At 40.4% G+C, this 21511-nt stretch overlaps 1 protein-coding gene across 3 annotated transcripts in view; it reads left to right on the top strand.

The window, feature by feature from the left end:
* Positions 1 to 21511, top strand: part of CUX1 (cut like homeobox 1) — a 421420-nt gene that overhangs the window by 317993 nt on the left and 81916 nt on the right. For 2 of the 3 annotated variants that reach the window (XM_056558499.1, XM_056558500.1), the window contains 4 exons: positions 556 to 858; positions 988 to 1176; positions 10674 to 10938; positions 16176 to 19089. The exons of the other annotated variant lie outside the window; for it this stretch is intronic. In XM_056558499.1, coding sequence (XP_056414474.1) covers positions 556 to 858; positions 988 to 1176; positions 10674 to 10938; positions 16176 to 16857 — 1439 coding nt within the window. In that variant the 3' untranslated portion in view covers positions 16858 to 19089. Of the gene's footprint in view, positions 1 to 555; positions 859 to 987; positions 1177 to 10673; positions 10939 to 16175; positions 19090 to 21511 lie in introns of those variants that run through there. 3 annotated transcript variants of the gene reach the window in all.

A 21511-nucleotide genomic window follows, 5' to 3' on the forward strand; every position in this document is an offset into this window, starting at 1 on the left:
TACACTTTAAACTAAATCCATGACATGTCAGCACTTTTCGACCATTCAAATTTTTTCTGTACTACAAAATTTTATAGAGAAGAAAAGATAGATGTCCAGCGCAGCTCCCGTAAAACATAGCTTTTATTGTATATTCATCAGCAGGTACATAGACAGCGTAGACAGGTGACGCATTTCGGTTCATCAAAGAACCTTTAGTATGATTAAGGTTCTTTGATGAACCAAAACGCGTCACCTGTCTACGCTGTCTATGTACCTGCTGATGAATATACAATAAAAGCTACATTTTACGGGAGCTGCACTGGACATCTATCTTTTCTTCTCTATGCACTTCATGTGGTAGTCCTAACCAGTCCAGCCGCACAGAGACACGGAAGGGAGCTGGACTTTCTGTATGTTGTTTCTACAAAATGTTATGTTGTCTTAGATTTTCTTGCTTAGGGAAAATGGAAAAGAAAACAGCTGTGCATTAAAATCCATTAATAACCATATAATTTTACATCAGCATCTTAATGTAACATACTTTTATTAATCAGATTAATTACTTTATTACAGAAAACACTCCAAAGAGCTCTACCAGCTGCAGTCCGGCTCCAGAATCTCCAATGAGCTCCAATGAGTCAGTGAAAAGCCTCACAGAGCTAGTGCAACAGCCATGCCCCCCAATTGAGACCAGCAAAGAAGGAGAGGCACAAGAGTCAAGTGATGCCACTGGTGGTGACTCTCAGCCAGCAACGCCGCTTCCATTCCCTGGTCATTCAGCACTGAGCATCCAAGAGCTGGTGGCCATGTCTCCAGAACTGGACACCTATGGTATCACCAAGAGGGTGAAAGAAGTTTTAACAGACAATAATTTAGGTATGAAGAGCTGTTCTGTATATAGGAAATAAAATGTAGTTTATCGCATTACTAAGAAATAACACAGCAGCAAGCAGTTCTTTATAGCAGCACATTATTTATCTAGTTGCCATGTCTTCTTTCGGTTAGGTCAACGTCTGTTTGGAGAGACCATTCTTGGCTTAACTCAAGGCTCGGTTTCTGATTTGCTGGCTAGACCAAAACCCTGGCATAAGCTAAGTTTGAAAGGAAGAGAACCATTTGTACGAATGCAGCTGTGGCTCAATGATCCAAATAATGTAGATAAGCTCATGGACATGAAACGGATGGAAAAGAAAGGTATGTGGTTAATTTGGCTCTTCAGTTTAATATTGATCTTTCACTATAACCAGCAGGAGTGAAATGCACCTTTGGGTAAAATGCACCTATTTGTGCATGGGGCATTGTTAACTACAAAGTCATCTTTAGAACATTCTACATCTTAAAGGGGTACTCCGGTGCTTAGACATCTTATCCCCTATCCAAATTGTTTGAGCCCTTCCTCCCAAAGATGGGTAAAGTTAGGACTGTATTACACAGTGTGACCTGGCTCTATATAAGACAGCCAGGGCCCCATAAACAATCGCTGGATTGTTTGTACATCCCTTTACTTATATCTTTTGTTGGCCGCATGTCTTCGATGTAATCCATGTGATCAGTCAAGAACAAGTGATGATCTACTCCAAATCACCAAGTCAGCAGTATACCCCCATAATAATGCAGTCCCATGTTATGTTAGTGATAGGAAGTAAAAAGGAAGGCTTAGGTCATAGGCTTCTCTGATTTTTTTTTTTCTTTAAGACGGTCTTCATCCTGCTTGTCATCAGGGCTTTGGATTCGGAGTTGAGGAGTCGGACGACATTTTGGGTACCTGGAGTTGGAGTCGCAAACAATGCACCGACTCAGACTCCTACTAAATTTAGATTGGAATAAAAAAAAAAAAAAAAGCAAGTTTAAATGTCCCAATTCACAAAAAGTTATAATTAATGACTTCTCTACTTTAAGAATAAAGACCAATGCATGCAGTGCCTCACGTAACCGCAAAACGAACACGTTAAGTGACAGTGAAGAAGCATGCTTTTCATGTGCTTTACTATTTGGCACATAACGCACAATTAGGAGCGGCAATACTTATACTTTCCATAGTGTTGTGTTCTGCTGTTACAGGGAACCCATGGGTAACCTAGCCTCTCACTGATAAGGGGTTAAGGAAATATGTTTTTTGCAGGACTAGAGACATTTGTATAAGTGAAGGGAATGGAGGGTCAATAGTTCAAGACTGAAGCTGTAAACCATAGGAAAAACTGCTGCCATTCAGCTAAGGCTGTTAAAACTTGTAAACTCGATTGTTAGCTTAAAGGGGTACTCCGTACCTAGACATCTTATCCCCTATCCAAAGGATAGGGGATAAGATGTCAGATCGCCGGGCTCAGAGCGAGTTTGCTCTGTGCGTAGTGACTGGTGATACAGGGATTGGAGCACCGTTACGTCATGGCTCTGCCCCTCGTGATGTCACGGCCAGCCCCCTCAATACAAGTCTATGGGAGGGGGCGTGGCGGTCTTCACGCCCCCTGCCATAGACTTGCATTAAGGGGGCAGGTCGTGATGTCACGAGGGGCGGAGCTATGACATTACACTGCTCCATCCACTGTATCGCTCTGTATCTGTCCCCCGAACTCGCTCTGTGTAGTAATGAAAATGCAGTGCCGCAGCGGCGATCCCGGGGGTCGCCAGCAGCGGGACACCGGCGATAAGATGTCTAGGGGCGGAGTACCCCTTTAAACTTTAAACATGACTATGGGATTCTACTAGGGAAATCATGTTTTATAATAAATGCCCCTTCCTTGATCCTCCCACTGCCCTATCTTCAGCAGCAGATCAGCACCCAAACTGTTCAATGCAGTAGACTGTTGGCTTCCCAGCCAGTAGTCCTGTGGTAATGACAGGTATGTTACCTTTCTTTCCTTCAAGGAATGTATAAAATACATTCGCATATTAACACAGAGGAGTCGGGGAGTCTGAGTCGGAAGTACAGAAAACTCCGGAGTCTACCGACTCCACAGCCCTGCTTGTCATAGTGATGTACTTTTTACAAACCCACCACATGGTGTTCAGTATAATCGGTGCCAGTCGATCAGATCTGTGAACTGTTCTGCACCCTGGAGGGAAATTAAGTCTGTGAATTATATGCAACTGTTACATCATGTAGTAAATACACAATAAACTTAAGTTGTGTATGTATTACGTTTGAGGATTAAGGTGGATGTAGACCTCCTAAAAGTAGAAGCTGTAAGAGCTGACATGTTGCCAACCTGAAGACAGCTTGGGGCTTATACAATATCTACAGTGTCTGTTATAACACAGTATATAAACAATTATTTTATGGAAATGAATACACTAAGATAGCACTGTACATAGCGCATGAATACATTGTGAATCAGTGCCAGGATCCATATGACTTCCCGTGTGACTTGTTGAGTCTTCATCCTATGATCCCATATGAACCCTGCCTCCGCTACTAAAAAGCCTTTGTCTGCTTCTCAACTTATGGTTATGACTTTGCCCAGTAAAAAATATGTTAATGTATCTCTTCAAAGGGAATCTGTCAGATAATTGTGTAACTAAAAACACCTCCACAGTTACACCTTTAGATTTGTGATCTTCTTCTGAGCCGAGACGAATGCCAGTCTGTGTGCTGTAAAGAATGGAAAATGCTGGAATGATGCAAGCAGTGATTTATGTCCATTTGTATATATGAAAATTTCTCGGCTCACAATCAAAAGTTCACAAATCTAAAGGTGCTGCCTGAAGCTGTGATTAGAAACACCATGCAAAACCATCTAAGGGTAACTTCACATGGGCGGGTTACCCGTGAGTTTTCTGCAGTGAGTTTTCTGTTGCGGAATTTCCGCTGTGGAAAATCTGCAGCAGATCCCATTGCAGTCAATATAATCTGCTGAAGATTTTTAGCTGGTGAGATTCCACTACCTTGGTTAGATATACCTGGATAGCATGCGACGAGCACATATCTATATGAATGAATATGCATTCAGTGAATTACTCATGACCACACCGTCGGGTCTTCTTGCAGATTTCTTATTTATTTGCATGATTTCTTTCTGGTCACATAAGATATTTCTTTTCAATCATATTCAAAAATATCATGGGGTACGATGGTTTACATCCCAAACAGGTAAGATGACGAATACCTCAGCTCCAGCCTGCTGCGCTACGTTGCAGTGAACAACCCCTTAATCATGCGCACAGGGGTGGAGCTCTAGCTAGGTTAAATATGCTGGTGGACCACAAGTGTTTAACCCTTTTAGCGCTGGATCTATTTCAAAATGAAATAGAACCAGCATAGTCTGAAAGTCATGATGAGACACATGAGCAATAGCCACTAGCGCTATCCTACTGGAAAAGGGTTAGAGAAGAATACACTGCTCAAAAAAATGAAGGGAACACTAAGATAACACATCCTAGATCTGAATGAATGAACTAATCGTATGAAATACTTTAGTCTTTACATAGTTGAATGTGCTGACAACTAAATCACACAAAAATTATCAATGGCAATCAAATTTATCAACCCATGGAGGACTGGATATGGAGTCACCCTCAAAATCAAAGTGGAAAACCACACTACAGGCTGATCCAACTTTATGTAATGTCCTTAAAACAAAGTCAAAATGAGGCTCAGTAGTGTGTGTGGCCTCCACGTGCCCTTATGACCTCCCTACAATGCCTGGGCATGCACCTGATGAGGTGACGGATGGTCTCCTGATGGATGTCCTCCCAGACCTGGAGTAAAGCATCTGCCAACTCCTGGGCAGTCTGTGGTGCAACGTGGCTTTGGTGGATGGAGCGAGACATAATGTCTGGGGAACGGGCAGGCCAGTCCATAGCATCAATGCCTTCCTCTTGCAGGAACTGCTGACACACTCCAGCCACATGAGGTCTAGCATTGTCTTGCATGAGGAGGAACCCAGGGCCAACCCCACCAGCATATGTTCTCACAAGGGGTCTGATGATCTCATCTCGGTACCTAATGGCAGTCAGGCTACCTCTGGCAAGCACATGGAGGGCTGTACGGCCCCCCAAATAAATGCCACCCCACACCATTACTGACCTACCGCTAAACCGGTCATGCTAGAGGATGTTGCAGGCAGCAGAACGTTCTCCACGGCATCTCCAGACCCTGTCACATCTGTTACATGTGCTCATCCTACGGCCTCCCCTATGTCTCCTGATGTACTGGCCTGTCTCCTGGTAGTGCCTCCATACTCTGGACACTATGCTGACAGACGCAGCAAATCTTCTTGCCACAGGTCTCATTGATGTGCCATCCTGGATGAGCTGCATTACCTGAGCCACTTGTGTGGGTTGTAGACTCCGTCTCATGCTACCACTAGAGTAAAAGCACCGCCCGCATTTAAAAGGGACCAAAACATCAGCCAGGAAGTATAGGAACTGAGAATTGATCTGTGGTCACCACCTGCAGAACCACTCCTTTATTGGGGGTGTCTTGCTAATTGCCTATAATTTCCACCTGTTGTCTGTTCCATTTGCACAACAGGATGTGAAATTGGTTGTCAATCAGTGTTGCTTCCTGAGTGGACAGTGTGATTTCACAGAAGTGTGATTGACTTGGAGTTACATTGTGTTGTTTAGGTGTTCTCTTTATTTTTCTCAGCAGTATATAATATATATATATATAACATAATGGCCCTCATTTACTATTGCAAAACCTGGCATTGCGCCAGAAATTCTGTCTGCGCCAGAATTTGCGCCAGAATAAAAAAAAATTTAAAATCCGACTAACGCTCCATTTTACTAAGAAAACTTGAAAAAGGTGCGTGGCCTTTGGGGAAAGGGGGCGTGGTCACTGAAAAGGGACTTGTTCACATAATTTTTCACAAAAACCCAACATATTTACTAGGGTTTCCACAGAAAATGTGGTGGATTTGAGCTGAGGAAAACCAGACAGATCAGAACATGCGTAAAAAATAAAAATAAAAAAAAAGGAAAATATAGGGAAACGTGAAAAATGTAGGAAACCTTAACAAATACTGTGGAAAAAAAAATTGTAGGGAATTAAAACCCACAAAGAAACCTACACAACACTCTTAGTAAATCAGGGCCAATATGTTGTTTTTCGTGTGAAAATGTCAAGAATACGCCCCTTTTCTTGATGACCACGCCCCTTTTCAGGTTTTCTCCGTTAAATGGAGAGTTAGTCGGGTTTTCTCATTTCTGGCGCACATTCTGGCACAGACAGAATTTCTGGCGCACAACAAGACAAACATGTCAGCATCACGTCCAACCGGCTAAAGATATTAACATGAAACTTGGAACACATGTTACTTATAGGTCAACAACAAACATAGGATAGGTAATTTAACCCTTACTCACCCCCATTTGCCAGGGGCGGGGCTTATGTTTAAAGTCCCATACAAGTCTATGGGAAATATGTTACTGTATATTATTGTATAATATCAAAAGATATTTTGATAATACTTGGTCACATTACTTATATGTCCACTAAAAATATAGGATATATTAATTAACTCTTAACTACCCGCATTTGTGAGGGTCAGGGTTTTTGTTTAACCCCTTAAGGACACATAACCCCTTAAGGACACATGACACGGCGTGGCCCCGCGTCATGGCGGGTCATCTAACAACGGCCGGGACCAGTGCCTAATAGCGCGCGGCATTGATCGCGGTGCCGTGCGCTATTAACCCTTTAGATGCAGCGTTCAAAGTGAAAGTGAAAGTATGCCGGTTAGCTCAGGGAGCTGTTCGGGATAGCCGCGGCGAACAGCTTATAGGACAGCTGGAGGATCCCTACCTGTCTCCTCGCTGTCTGATCGCCGAATGACTGCTCAGTGTAGGGCATGAGCAATCAAGCGGCAGAATCATCGATCACTGGTTTCCTATGAGAAACCAGTGATCAATGTAAAAGATCAGTGTGCGCAGTGTTATAGCCCCCTATGGGAGCTATAACACTGCAAAAAAAAAGTGAATAAAGATCATTTAACCCCATCCCTATTAAAAGTTTGAATCACTCCCCTTTTCCCATAAAAAAAAACCACAGTGTAAATAAAAATAAACATATATGGTATCGCCGCATGCGGAAATGTCCGAATTATAAAAATATATCGTTAATTAAACCGCACGGTCAAAGGCGTATGGGCAAAAAAATTCCAAAGTCCAAAATAGTGTATTTTTGATAACTTTTTATATCATGAAAAAATGAATAAAAAGCGATCAATAAGTCCTATCAGTGCAAAAATGGTACCGCTAAAAACTTCAGATCACGGCGCAATAAATGAGCCCTCATACCGCCCCATACACGGAAAAATAAAGTTATAGGGGTCAGAAGATGAATTTTAAACGTATACATTTTCCTGCATGTAGTCATGATTTTTTCCAGAAGTCCGACAAAATCAATCCTACATAAGTAGGGTATCATTTTAATCGTATGGACCTAAAGAATAAAGACGATGTCATTTTTACCGAAAAATTTACTACGTAGAAACGGAAGCCCCCAAAAGTATTTTTTTAAATTTTGTCTCACAATGATTTTTTTTTCTCTTTCGCTGTAGATTTTTGGGCAAAATGACTGACGTCATTACAAAGTAGAATTGGTGGCGCAAAAAATAAGCCATCATATGGAATTTTATGTGCAAAATTGAAAGAGTTATGATTTTTTTTAAAGGCAAGGAGGAAAAAACGAAAATGCAAAAACGGAAAAACCCTCGGTCCTTAAGTGGTTAAAGTCCCATGCAGAACTATGGGAAATGTATGGAAATGACAGGATATGAGGATGGGACATAAGGACGGGATATGAGGTCAGGATATGAGGTCGGGATATGGGGACGGGATATGGGGTCGGCATAGGAGGTCGGGATAGGAGGTTGAGACATGAGGACGGGATATGAGGACGGGATATGGGGTTGGGATATGACAACAATATATGAGGACGGGATATTAAATCTGAAGCCTTCCTCCTTTGTTGATTTTCCTCCCCAACAAGGATTTGGAAGGAAAAAACGGGCAATGCCGGGTACTCAGCGAGTTATTAATATAATATATATATATATATATATATATATATATATATATATATATATAGACATCATAACTAAAGTCACTATCCTAGAGCGGACAGTCGCTATCATTCTTTGTAGCAGTGCAGTGCTGACTGGGATGTAGAGGTGGGGAGCTGGCAGGGGTTTTGTGTCCCCTCCTCCACGTTTACTCAGTCAATGTAAATACAATTCCAGCACAGGAAGTCTTGGTGTTCCGATGGCAAGGTTAATTCTTCCTGCCCCTATAGGAAGTTGCAGCATTGGGATGTTTCCTAGTTTCCTAGTTTCAAGAAATTCTTGGATTCTGCTGTTCTTTCTTTCCTGCTTCATATACAATGCCAGGTCCCCTACAGTGCCAAGTTCAACAATAAGAAGGAAGAAGCAATCGTAAAATTAAGATTTAACTCACTAATGTTAAATAAGTGAAACTATTTTCTTTTTAGAAAAATTGTCTATATTCACTTAAACAGTCACCAGGGATTATCGATAATGAATCATTTTTATATATTATTCAACAAGATATCATGTTACATTTTAGGCGTCCTTATTTCCCTTATTCTATTAGATGTTGTATCCACACTGTGTCTGTGGTGTTATGTCTGGGCATAATAGGAGTTGTAGTTTTACAACAACAGGTTGGAAAACATTGCTTTTGAGAGAACCCTCATGTACTCATGCAGTACTTTTAATAGAAGCAGCACAAAGTATGATATAACCTAAGGGTACTCGATTTGGCTCATTAGCGTAGGGGTATTTATTATTGGATTCTTGCGCATCCATAACATTTTTTTTCTTTATATATTTTCTTGTAAAGGGTATGAATAACATCAGATGTTATATATAACTATGTCCTCAGAATCTAAATTTGAAGACATAAAAAAAGAAAAAAGCATGCAGCTAAATAATACAAAATTGGTCATGGTTTAAATAAAACATTTGTGATTCATTTCTAATACATGCCACAGTTTCCGTTTCTATGTTTCAAGTTTATATTCAGCAAATTATTACTTTGCCTAATACGCCATCTATTGGTACAGCCAGACATTGCATACATCCCACAGTCTAGCTCTACTTTTTGGTAATGGCTGCCAACACAATCTCTTTTTTTTTAGAATATCATATAGGTCTCTTAGTCATTTTGGATTGGTAACTCCAACATCAACATTAGCTTAAATTATACATTAAAAATATTTATCAGCGTGAATTTAATAAATATAGAGTCCTGTCACTCTAACAAAAAATGGAACAAAAAAGAATTCACATTAAGTAACTGGGATTTATCCATAATCTGTATGTAACATTCAGTTATACTAGCACCTTTTACAATGTGAACAGTCTTTTCAATGCTTTGTTAATATCCCTAAAACATGAGGGACATTTATCGATGTTTGCTTATGTATTCCTTTTTTTAGTAATTTTTTCCTTACTTTTTTTTTTGCTTATGTGTGACTTATTTATCAACTGGTTTCAGCCTGTTGATAACTTTCTTTCACGTAAGCAATTTTTCCTTTTTTACTTTGGTTGTAGCTTTTTCTGCTCCATGTTTGAGCTGGAGTAAATTTAGTAAATTTTTAACCCTTTTTTGCGCAGTTGCGACTGTCGCAGTTAATAAATACCTGACTACCCGTAGTCCATTTTAAAATTATTACTACGTAGTTAAGTTTAGGAAAACTTGCTTTTCTCGTTTTCCAGTCAAAATGTTGCACAAAAAATCACGTAGTTGCAGGTGCGACATTTTTGCGACATTTTTAGTAAAGAAAAATTAATTAAACCGCTTGATAAATGCCTGTCAATAACGTTAAACACATTTTGAACTTTGTGAAGTTCTTTATTGTCAGTTACATGACGTTGATCAGTTACAAACTGTTCATTAAAGATGGCGGCTCCGCTCTCCTGATAGGTCTGGGTTCATAATTACAGCGTGTTTCAAAAAGAATTACCCAATTTAAACACTTTAATATTTTTAAAACCTTCAAAATTCAGCAACTTACAGGTGTGTAGATGCAATGGGCCTGGCCTAAAGCTTTAGATAATTGCCGCCAGATGTCAGTCCGAGCATTGACCATCAATGTATAGGATAAAAACAGGATATCAGCAGCAGTAGCTTCAATTGTCAACATGACACATTTCATGAAGTTGGGGACAAGTTCAGCTATCGCCTAGATGTCATCCGTGTGGCTAGTGGAGGACACATTTGTAACAACCTATCCTAAACTCCATGATTTTGAGAGTATTTTGTGCTATCTTTTGTTTGGGTACTACATTCCCTTTATCAAATATAGCAGTTTAAATTGGGCCATTCTTTTTGAAACATGCGGAATTTGCAATCTGACAAACAGCTTCAAGGCGAGCACTCTGTACTGTAAATACGTCCTCATCCTTTATTTCTCCTACCCACAACAAAGTTCATGAACAGGAAACATTGGTTCACATCTACATATAACACACAAACATGGTACAGTCAAAGACGATGCCTATCGGCAAGGTATCTGCCTGATTTGCAATATATAAAAATCCTGGCGCATCTTTTCTTAGGACTCTGCATTGTTTTTCCTCCTGGAAAAAGGTCTCCTGGAAAAAGGTCTCACCATAGCTCTGGTCAGTGAAGTGAGCCCCTATACAATGTAATAGTCAGTACTACTATCAATGTCAATGTTGGCCATTATTTACCATGTGTTAACCAATCAAATATTGTTCTTTCAGCTTACATGAAGAGAAGGCACAGCTCGGTGAGTGACAGCCAGCCCTGTGAGCCACCCCCTACAGGCATAGATTACAGCCAGGGATCGAGTCCCCAGCCACAACATCAGCTGAAGAAGCCACGCGTTGTTTTGGCTCCTGAGGAGAAAGAAGCTTTGAAACGGGCTTACCAGCAGAAGCCATACCCTTCCCCTAAAACCATTGAAGAGCTTGCAACACAACTAAACCTAAAAACCAGCACCGTTATTAACTGGTTCCATAACTACAGGTAAATGCATCACTAAACCAGTGTATCTACTGGTCAAAGAGTCTAAAAAAAATCTACTTCTCCTCATCTAACACATAAGATATCTTCAAAAACATGGCAGTGTACTCTGGCAGGACCAATTTTCTAAATGGGGTTAAGTGGGGCCTTGGGCAACAGGCAAAGTAGAACCCCAATCCCTACCATGTAATGCAAATATATAAATTCCACATATAGCACCTAAAAATACTTCCTGAAAGAACCCTCATAATACTGCTGTATCATTTTTCACTATATAATACAATTCAATAGCCAATAATTCCACCATATATAACCACCCTACACCACTAAATTAAGTTTAAGGTAACCCTTGGGGTTCCCTTCCTTGGTTATAAATGGTGGATAACTGCCATTGCCCAGTTAGTTATCCTTTATAACCAGCCCTATGTTAGACTCTAGTCTTTACTAATAGTTTCTCGTGAAGTAAAGTTGTGTAGCAAATTAAGGTACTATATGATTTTATAACTATGATATCAGTAGAGGAGTATATATTGGACATAAACCAAAATGTATGTGTGTGTTATACACTGCCCAAAAAAATAAAGGGAACACTTAAACAACACAATGTAACTCCAAGTCAATCACTCTTCTGTGAAATCACACTGTCCACTCAGGAAGCAACACTGATTGACAATCAATTTCACATGCTGTTGTGCAAATGGAACAGACAACAGGTGGAAATTATAGGCAATTAGCAAGAAACCCCCAATAAAGGAGTGGTTCTGCAGGTGGTGACCACAGACCACTTCTCAGTTCCTATGCCTCCTGGCTGATGTTTTGGTCACTTTTGAATGCTGGCGGTGCTTTCACCCTAGTGGTAGCATGAGACAGAGTCTAAAACCCCCACAAGTGGCTCAGGTAGTGCAACTCATCCAGGATGGCACATCAATGTGAGCTGTGGCAAGAAGGTTTGCTGTGTCTGTCAGCATAGTGTCCAGAGCATGGAGGCGCTACCAGGAGACAGGCCAGTACATCAGGAGATGTGGATCAGCCTGTAGTGTGGTTTTCCACTTTGATTTTGAGTGTGACTCCATATCCAGACCTCCATGGGTTGATAAATTTGATTTCCATTGATAATTTTTGTGTGATTTTGTTGTCTGCACATTCAACTATGTAAAGACGAAAGTATTTCATACGATTAGTTCATTCATTCAGATCTAGGATGTGTTATCTTAGTGTTCCCTTTATTTTTTTGAGCAGTGTACCTGCTATCTTTATCCCGGAGACACAATGTCCAAGCCTCTGGTGAAAGTACAACAGCTGTCCCACAGAGATTATAGTCCTGTGTGAGCATATTGCAATGCAAATAAGATGGTTAGCAATGGCAAAGGTATTTAGAAAAAATTATATTGTAACAACGATTTAGATTTACATGTAATGTTTGAGTATCTGTCTCATCATTTCACACCACAGTCAATTTTTTTTTTTGGGCCAGAGTGATAGGACTGCTGCAGTTTATTTTACAATTTCTCTCTACCCATCTCTCTCACTCTCTCATGTTTTTTCTCTCTCTCCTAGCTGATCGTTTGTTATTACACTGTTGTAAATAAAGATTTTTATGAAAAGGCAATCTTTCCATATAAACCACATAGATAATTAATCAAAAGCATTATTCCAGCTAAGGCAGTTATAGCTTAACCCATTAAGGACCAGGCCATTTTACACCTTAGGACCCGGCCATTTTTTGCACATCTGACCACTGTCACTTTAAACATTAATAACTCTGGAATGCTTTTAGTTATCATTCTGATTCCGAGATTATTTTTTCGTGACATATTCTACTTTAACATAGTGGTAAAATTTTGTGGTAACTTGCATCCTTTCTTGGTGAAAAATCCCCAAATTTGATGAAAAAATTGCAAATTTTGAATTTTTCTAACTTACAAGCTCTCTGCTTGTAAGGAAAATGGATATTCCAAATAATTATTTTTTATTCACATATACAATATGTCTACTTTATGTTTGCATCATAAAATTGACTATGCTTTTACTTTTGGAAGACACCAGAGGGCTTCAAAGTTCAGCAGCAATTTTTCACAAAATTTTCAAACTCACTATTTTTCAGGGACCAGTTCAGGTTTGAAGTGGATTTGAAGGGTCTTCATATTAGAAATACCCCATAAAAGACCCCATTATAAAAACTGAACCCCCCAAAGTATTCAAAATGACATTCAGTAAGTGTTTTAACCCTTTTAGGTGTTTCACAGGAATAGCAGCAAAGTGAAGGAGAAAATTCACAATCTTCATTTTTTACACTTGCATGTTCTTGTAGACCCAATTTTTTTATTTTTACAAGGGGTAAAAGGAGAAAATTTATACTTGTATTTGTAGCCCAATTTCTCTCGAGTAAGCACATACCTCATATGTCTATGTAAAGTGTTCGGCGGGCGCAGTAGAGGGCTCAGAAGCGAGTATTTACACCCCACTGGCACTTGACAGATCTTTGGAACAGTGGGCTGAGCAAATGAAAAATGTAATTTTTCATTTTCACGGACCACTGTTCCAAAAATCTGTCAGACACCTGTGGGGTGTAAATGCTCACTGTACCCCTTATTACATTACTTGAGGGGTGTAGTTTTCAAAATGGGGTCACATGTTGGTATTTTTTTGCATTTATGTCAGAACCGCTGTAAAATTAGCCACCCCTGTTGAAATCACCAATTTAGGCTTCAAATGTACATAGTGCGCTCTCACTCCTGAGCCTTGTTGTGCGTCCGCAGAGCATTTTGTGCCCACATCTGGGGTATTTCCGTACTCGGGAGAAATTGTGTTACAAATTTTGGGGGTCTTTTTTTCCTTTTACCTCTTGTGAAAATAAAAAGTATGGGGCAACACCAGCATGTTAGTGTAAAAAATTTTTTTTTACACTAACAGGCTGGTGTAGACCCCAATTTTTCCATTTCATAAGGGGTAAAAGGAGAAAAAGCCCCCCAAAATTTGTAGTGTAATTTCTCCCGATTACGGAGATACCCCATATGTGGCCCTAAACTGTTTCATTGAAACACGACAGGGCTCCGAAGTGAGAGAGCTCCATGCGCATTTGAGGACTAAATTAGGGATTGCATAGGGGTGGACATAGGGGTATTCTACGCCAGTGATTCCCAAACAGGGTGCCTCCAGCTGTTGCTAAACTCCCAGCATGCCTGGACAGTCAGTGGCTGTCCAGAAATGCTGGGGGTTGTTGTTTTGCAACAGCTGGAGGCTCCGTTTTGGAAACACTGCCGTGCAATAAGTTTTCAATTTTTATTGGGGGGGGACAGTGTAAGGGGGTGTATATGTAGTGTTTTACCCTTTATTATGTGTTAGTGTAGTGTAGTGTAGTGTTTTTAGGGTACATTCACACTGGCGGAGGTTTACAGTGAGTTCCCTGCTCTGAGTTTGCGCTGCGGCGAAAAATTTGCTGCAGCTCATACTTGAAGCAGAAAACTTACTGTAAGCCTGCCCGTGTGAATGTACCCTATGTTCACATGGGGGGGGGGCAAACCTCCAGCTGTTTCAAAACTACAACTCCCAGCATGTACTGACAGACCATGCAGGCTGGGAGTTGTACTTTTGCAACAGCTGGAGGCACACTGGTTGGAAAACCTTCAGTTAGGTTCTGTTGTCTAACTCAATATTTTCCAACCAGTGTGCCTCCAGCTGTTGCAAAACTACAACTCCCAGCATGTACTGATCACCGAAGGGCATGCTGGGAGATGTAGTTATGCAACAGCTGGAGGGATCGCAACTACAACTCCCAGCATGCTGAGACAGTTGTTTGCTGTCTGTGCATGCTGGGATTTGCAGTTTTGCAACATCTGGAGAGCTACAGTATAGAGACCACTGCAAACTGTGGCCTTCCAGATGCTGCAAAACTACAAATTTCAACATGCCCTGACAGCAAATAGTTGTGTGGGCATGCTAGGAGTTGTAGTTTTGCAAGATCTGGAAGGCTATAGTTCAGAGACTACCATATAGTGGTCTCAAACTGTAGCCCTCTAGCTGTCGCAAAACTACAACTCCCAGCATGCCCAAACAGCTGTCTGGGCATGCTGGGAGTTGTAGTTTTGCAACATCTGGAGTGCTACAGTATAGAGACCACTATATAGTGGTCTCGGACTGCAGCCCTCCAGATGTTGCTAGCAACTTACCGGCTTCCGTTGGATCCAGGGAGCCTGCTGCACGACACCGATAGTCGCCCGCAGCCTCTGCAGATCGGTAAGTGGACTCAGGCGCCGGACCCTGACTGTTTCCCCGTTCTGCCCCGCCTATTGTGGGTGGGCAGGACGGGGAAAACAAAAGTTAACCCCCCCGCCCCCGATCTGCTATTGGTGGTCGCGTCTAGACCACCAATAGCAGGGATAGGAGGGGTGGCACCCCTGCCACCTCACCCCTATCTCTTCAGGGGGATTGTGGGTGTCTTAGACACCCGCGATCCCCCTTATATTCCGGGTCACCATAGACCCGTAATGACCTGTAATCACGCAAATCGCAAATGTGAATTCACTTGCGATTTGCGCCGATCGCCGACATGGGGGGGGGTCTGATGACCCCCCCGGGCATTAGCGCGGGGTAACTGCTGATCGATATCAGCAGTCAACCCGGTCCGGTCCCCGCCCGGTGCGCGGCGGGGACCGAAATTCCCACGGACGTATGAGTACGGGCCTGGTCCTTAAGACCCAGGGTGCAGGGACGTACTCATACGTGCTTGGTCCTTAAGGGGTTAAAGAGGGCTATCTAACCTTAAACGGTAATGGTCCAACTCCCAGCAACCCCCTCATCAGCCATTTAAAGGGGTCACCACATTTACACCTTTTCATTGTTTACTACTGCTTGTGTTTCCGTACTATTGCTAGCAGCGGCACAAGATACTGCGCTGAACAGGCCAAAATCAGAGGTATAAGCTGGGAAATTCTTATGGCATATACGTCTGATAAACATAGCAAGGCTGAGTGTTTTAACTTAGCATTATTTTGGTAAGTTACCAGATTCTCATGGAACAATATACTTTTATCAAGATCAACTACACAACTTTTGATAGTAGTTCTCTTTGTCTCATTCTCTTTTTCTTTCTCTCATTCATAAATCTTGCCAATGTTTTTGTTTTACCAGGGATCTCAGTGAATCTGCTTAAATAATTGTGTCTACAAATTTTATTCTGGATAGAAATAAGCATAAAGTACATTGTAATTGTTTAAAATCCTTTTCGCTTCTCTCCTCAGGTCTCGTATCCGCAGAGAACTGTTTATTGAAGAAATTCAAGCAGGTAGTCATGGACAGATTGGTTCTAGTGATTCTCCATCAGCTACAAGCAGCAGAGCAGCCCACAGTTCGGAAGGAGATAGCTGTGATGGTGTAGATATGGAAAGCACAACTGATGGAAAGCATAGTGTCCTTGAAGGAGACGATTTCAGTGACAACATTAAGTCTCAGGGCGGGCAGACTGATTCCGCTTTTGAAGAGGTTGAAGACGCTAGACCTTCTGAGAAATCGGACAACAGCCGGTTGGAAGTAGACAGCCCAGTTGACAAGGTTGAGGAAGGTCGGAGAAAGCAGAGTCGGACTTCCCTTCCTGGATCTCGGTGTTCTGTAGAGAGTTCAGAGACAACACCGAAATCTGCTACTGAAAAGCATGCCTCTACCTCAGCTGCCTCAAGCTTGGTCCCCATAAAGGAGGGTTTCAACAAGTCTAATGACGATTCTGAGAAACTATCCAGTGTGCCAAGTACAAGTTCACAGAAAGGAAGCTCTATTCAGAGCTTATTCAACTTTTCTGAGACAGCAAGTTCCAAAAACACACGGGACAACTCCTTGAGGAAAAAGAAAGCCGCAAACTTGAACAGCATAATTCACCGCTTAGAGAAGGCCGCTAGTCGAGAAGAACCCATCGATTGGGAGTTTTGAAATTAAATTAACCCTGGTTTCAGCAAACTAGGGATTTTAAACTGGACCTTTCACTGGTTATATCGTATTGCGCACTTACCGCCCTGCAGGCCACAGGGCAAAAACGCCATAGGCCAAGGTGCATATAGAATACAAAAGGAGCATTAAGCCCAATTTTATGTTGTGTTTTCGAGGACGAAAACTGAAATATGTAGTCAAAGCTTTTTGTACCCTGAAGTGTTTTTACTATTACCCAAGTGATTTTCACACTTTCTGGAATAACTCTTACAGCTTTGCCTTGTGCCCACCTTTTTAGTGGGGGCTTAAAAAAAAAAAAGTACAAAAAAATATTGAACCCACAAAATAAATGGGGGCTTTTTATCTGCCATGTAATGGCCGCAGAGCGATAAATACACTATTATGATCTTCTTATACCAGGAAAAGGAGGAGATTTTTCAGGAAAAAAAATTGTCCTTTTTTTATTTTGGTTTTCCTTTTAGTAGGTGTTTCAGTTGCCACAAAGAGATTGCACAGTCATCTGACTCTAAACACACTAGTTTGGAATCCTATTTTCAAGAAGTTAAAAAAAGAAAAAAAAAGAAAAAAAAAAAACCTGCTCGGAACTTTGAAATAAACGAAATACACCAATTCACTTATTTTCTAACTAAAGTCACATCAGGAAACTATTTTAATTTGTGGTAGCTGATGTAGTGTTTTCTTGGTAGTGAAACTAGATATCCAGTGCACATTGTTTCATAGCTTTAACTGATTCTGGTCTTTTCCAGACCAGGATTTGTTTATTACACTCCATTTTAGGCCAAATCAGGACAAAAAAAAAAAAAAAAAAAGATCTGAATTTAGGTATTTTCTAATCTGCTTTTTAACCTCTAACCACAGAGCACGCTGATCAGACCTCATATTTTGGGAGGGTAAAAGGGTACAAGTTGGAATGGCAGACCTGTACTGTTAATACATCCTTACAGTGTTCCCTTCATACCGAGACATATATATATCATATATATATATTTTGCTTTCTTTACAAGGCCACTTTTGTTTAATACGTTTATCTATTACCAAATATGCTGCCAGCAGGATGCAGAGAAAAGAGAGATTTTAAATGCAAACTAATAATAAACTTTTTTATGTATAAAATAAAAATAAAAAATGTAGACAAAAAAAACAAAGCAACCTCTGAACTCTGACATGTACAATGTAAATAGAGAAACCTAGAACCAAAATAACCATTTTGACGAAGCGGCATTTGTGGCCCCGAGCAATCCTTTCCGCAACTGTCCGTTCTCGTTCAAAGTACGACACCCATTCCAATTTGTATCCTGTTCCTTCTTGCTGTCAATATGTGTGTGAGAGAGAACAGAGATGAGTGGGAATACCCGTGTATGCAATTTTATAAGTCTGTGTATTTTCTTATGTACTTGTGCACACATAGAGAGTGCATTACTGCCACCTTTTTCAATAAGCTGGTTTATCTGCTATGGCTTCGACAAGATTTGCTGAACTAGGCTCGTTTCTCGCCATATCTTAAAAACTAACAATAGATGATTTCAGTATATATATATTTTTTTTGCTTATTTATAGGTGCTGTATTTTATTATCTGATTGTTAGGAAGGGATGAAAACGGGGGCAAATATTCTTTAGAGGGATAGACTGCCGGCAGTATTGGGTATAATTTACAAGATGTAGTTGTCATACTGTATATTATTGATTTAAAGATTTTTTTTCTTTGATCTTATCGTGTATCATTGAAACATTGTGTCTTAGGTCAGCATCTTTTGATGACGTTATTTGGTGCATTTTGTTACTTATGTTTTAATAATATTATCTTTTTTTTATTTTAATTTTTTAATCCCTTTATCTTATAGGGGATGGGAGTGTTGTTATAAAACCGTACTCCATATGCTAAACCTCAATGAGCTTGTATTATTTAGTAGAAACATTTAATGTGTAGAACCACATTTGTTATAAAAGAGTGTAGTAAATAAAATGAAATGCTCTTTACAAGCATTGGTAAGATGCAGTAGCACTTCAGGTTTAAAGATAGATTAAATTCTTGATGAACAATAAAAAAAAAATGATCAGTTAACAAAAAAAAAAGGCTCTTAGAGGCAAAACAGGAAAATAAAAAATAGTTGTGTCTCTGTTGTCATCAGCAGGTTATTGCCATCCTTGTTGTAGAATTCAATGGGAATGACTAACAGGTTACTTACTATACATTGTGTCTCTTTAAAGGGGTATTCTGGGCAAAAACATCTTATCCCCTATCCAAAGGATAGGAGATAAGATGACTGATCGCGGGGGGCCCACTGCTGGGACCCCCCGCAATCTTGCTGCAGCATCCGCATTCTATGCGGGGCTTGCGTATCCAGTTTCGGAAACCTCTGCCCATCACGCCCCCTCCCATAGACATGAATGCAGGGGGCGTGAGGTCACATCACCAGTCCCCGAAACCCGGAGGTTTCTGAAACTGGAGACGCAGCCCCATATAGAATGTGGGTGCTACAGGGAGATTGCGGGGGGTCCCGGCAGCGGGCCCCCCGCGATAAGACATCTTATCCCCTATCCTTTGGATTGGGGATAAAATATTTTTTCCCGGAATCCCCCTTTACGGCTTCTTTCACACTGCCGTTAGGACACAGCAGTGTGACGGCCGTCGGGGGAGCCGAGGAGAATAGCAGGAGAAAAAATACTGCTTGCGCCATCTATTTCTCCCGCTATATCCCGTCGAAAAACAACGGCACCTGACAGTCCCCATAATAGTAAAGGGACTTTAATGGCCATTCTTGAAGGGGAGCAACAGCAGCGTGAAAGGAGCCTAATAAGAGTAATTTTGTTTCATTTGGATCCTTGCATTTTCCTAAAAGACCATTTTGAAACACTTGTATTTAAAAAAACAAACAAGCAACTTTTTCAAAACCTGTATTTGTATTGTTTAGTTTAACTATTATTCTTAATACTTACACACGGGTGTTCAGACCCTCTAAGGCTGTGTTCACATAGTGTATTGTGACACTCAAATGTATGCTTGTTTTACAAGCAAAATAAGCTTAAAATTTTCAATTGTCTTTGTTGTTTTAGGGGGTGTTTTATGCAAAGCAAGCTTGCAATTTTTAATTATTTTTAGCTAAAAAAAATAAAACACCAAAAACATATACAAAAATTGATGGTTTTCAGGTGTAAAGCAGCCCAAAATGCATACCATGCACTTATTTTTATGGCTTTTAAAATTACAGCTGTAAAATAAAACTACATATGAACTGTATAAAAAAAAAATTTTGCATCTCAAAATACACTTTAAAGAATGAAGTATAAACATAATCTAATTTCTCTTTTAACAATCTACTTTTGTAGCAGTGGGCCACAACTCTCAGCATAGTTTAATTACAGCTGGAGAGCCGTAGGTTTGAGACCATTCTACATGGTGGTAGTTGGCAGTGTCTCAGCAAGTAATCCTCATTGGAGTGTGTTAGCTTTATCAAGCTATGTACAGCAGTAAGTAGTGTGGTAGTGTTTTAGCCCCCCAAAAAATCTAAAGTTGTTGAATACTTTTGTGTCTATGAAGACTATTATAGGCATGACACCTTTATTGGGTAACTAGAAACATATTAGCAGAGCACAGAGGCCACTTTATAAGTTGCCTTATGAAGGAGTCTCTGTGTTCCAATAGCTTGCATATTTAATTTTCCTAGCTAGCCAATAAAGCTATCACTCCTATAATACTTTAGTCTTTTATGAATTAACATATGGGATGAAAGCAAAAAAAGGTTGATGATTTACAGAGACAGAGCCCCGATAATACCGGTGCTGGTATTTCAATTATAAAGATATATTTATTAGAACTGCACAGCCATTATCTTTCATCCATTTCTCTTATAACCACCAGCCATAGTCTCCTATCCATCTTCTGGTAACCCATGTGCTGGGGTAGGACAGCTTTGTGCCCAAGGTTTTTAGAATAGTCCCCATATTGCCTACCCACCTCTACCCCTAAATATTGGATAATGGATGACTGGATGATCATTCAGCCCAAAGCCATCCGCTGTGATTCACCCAGTGACCTGTATGTTTGTCTCTTCTGAGCATGCTTCCTATGTCTGTATATGTACATTTGTGATCAGCTGCTGCCACATGGGGTGGGGAATATTTATCAAAGACCAGCATATAAAGTACACTAAAGCAATTTTATTAGATGGCACTGGCCACTTAATATGCTTCGGCATATTGGCACTTTCTGAGCACCACACAATAACATAGCTATAAACTGGTATAGATTTCAGCTATAATTTGTCAGTTTCCAGTGCAGGTCATACACCCTTCCCACTAAATTATACTCCCATTCTGAAAAAGTTGCAAGTGCGATGTAAACCAGGTAAAAAGTAAAAACTTTTTATACAAATGAGTGCTGCACAAATATTTTCTGTACCAGAAAACTGCTATAATATCTTCGCCTAATAATACATTTCTTCCAACATTGGAATTACGGGCCTTTTTATGTGCGCATTGATCCACTGAAGGCCGCTTTTCCATAGACTTTTACTATAACACATTATAAGGTAAAGAAGAGAGGCATTTTTTAAATTATTTTTGTTATTTTTGTTTTCTTTTTACAATGTGTGAACTCAGCCTAAAAGTTGAAAAATATGAAAAGGCAACTGCACC

This window comes from Hyla sarda, chromosome 2 (assembly GCF_029499605.1).
Source record: "Hyla sarda isolate aHylSar1 chromosome 2, aHylSar1.hap1, whole genome shotgun sequence".
NCBI classification, from domain to species: Eukaryota; Metazoa; Chordata; class Amphibia; order Anura; family Hylidae; genus Hyla; species Hyla sarda.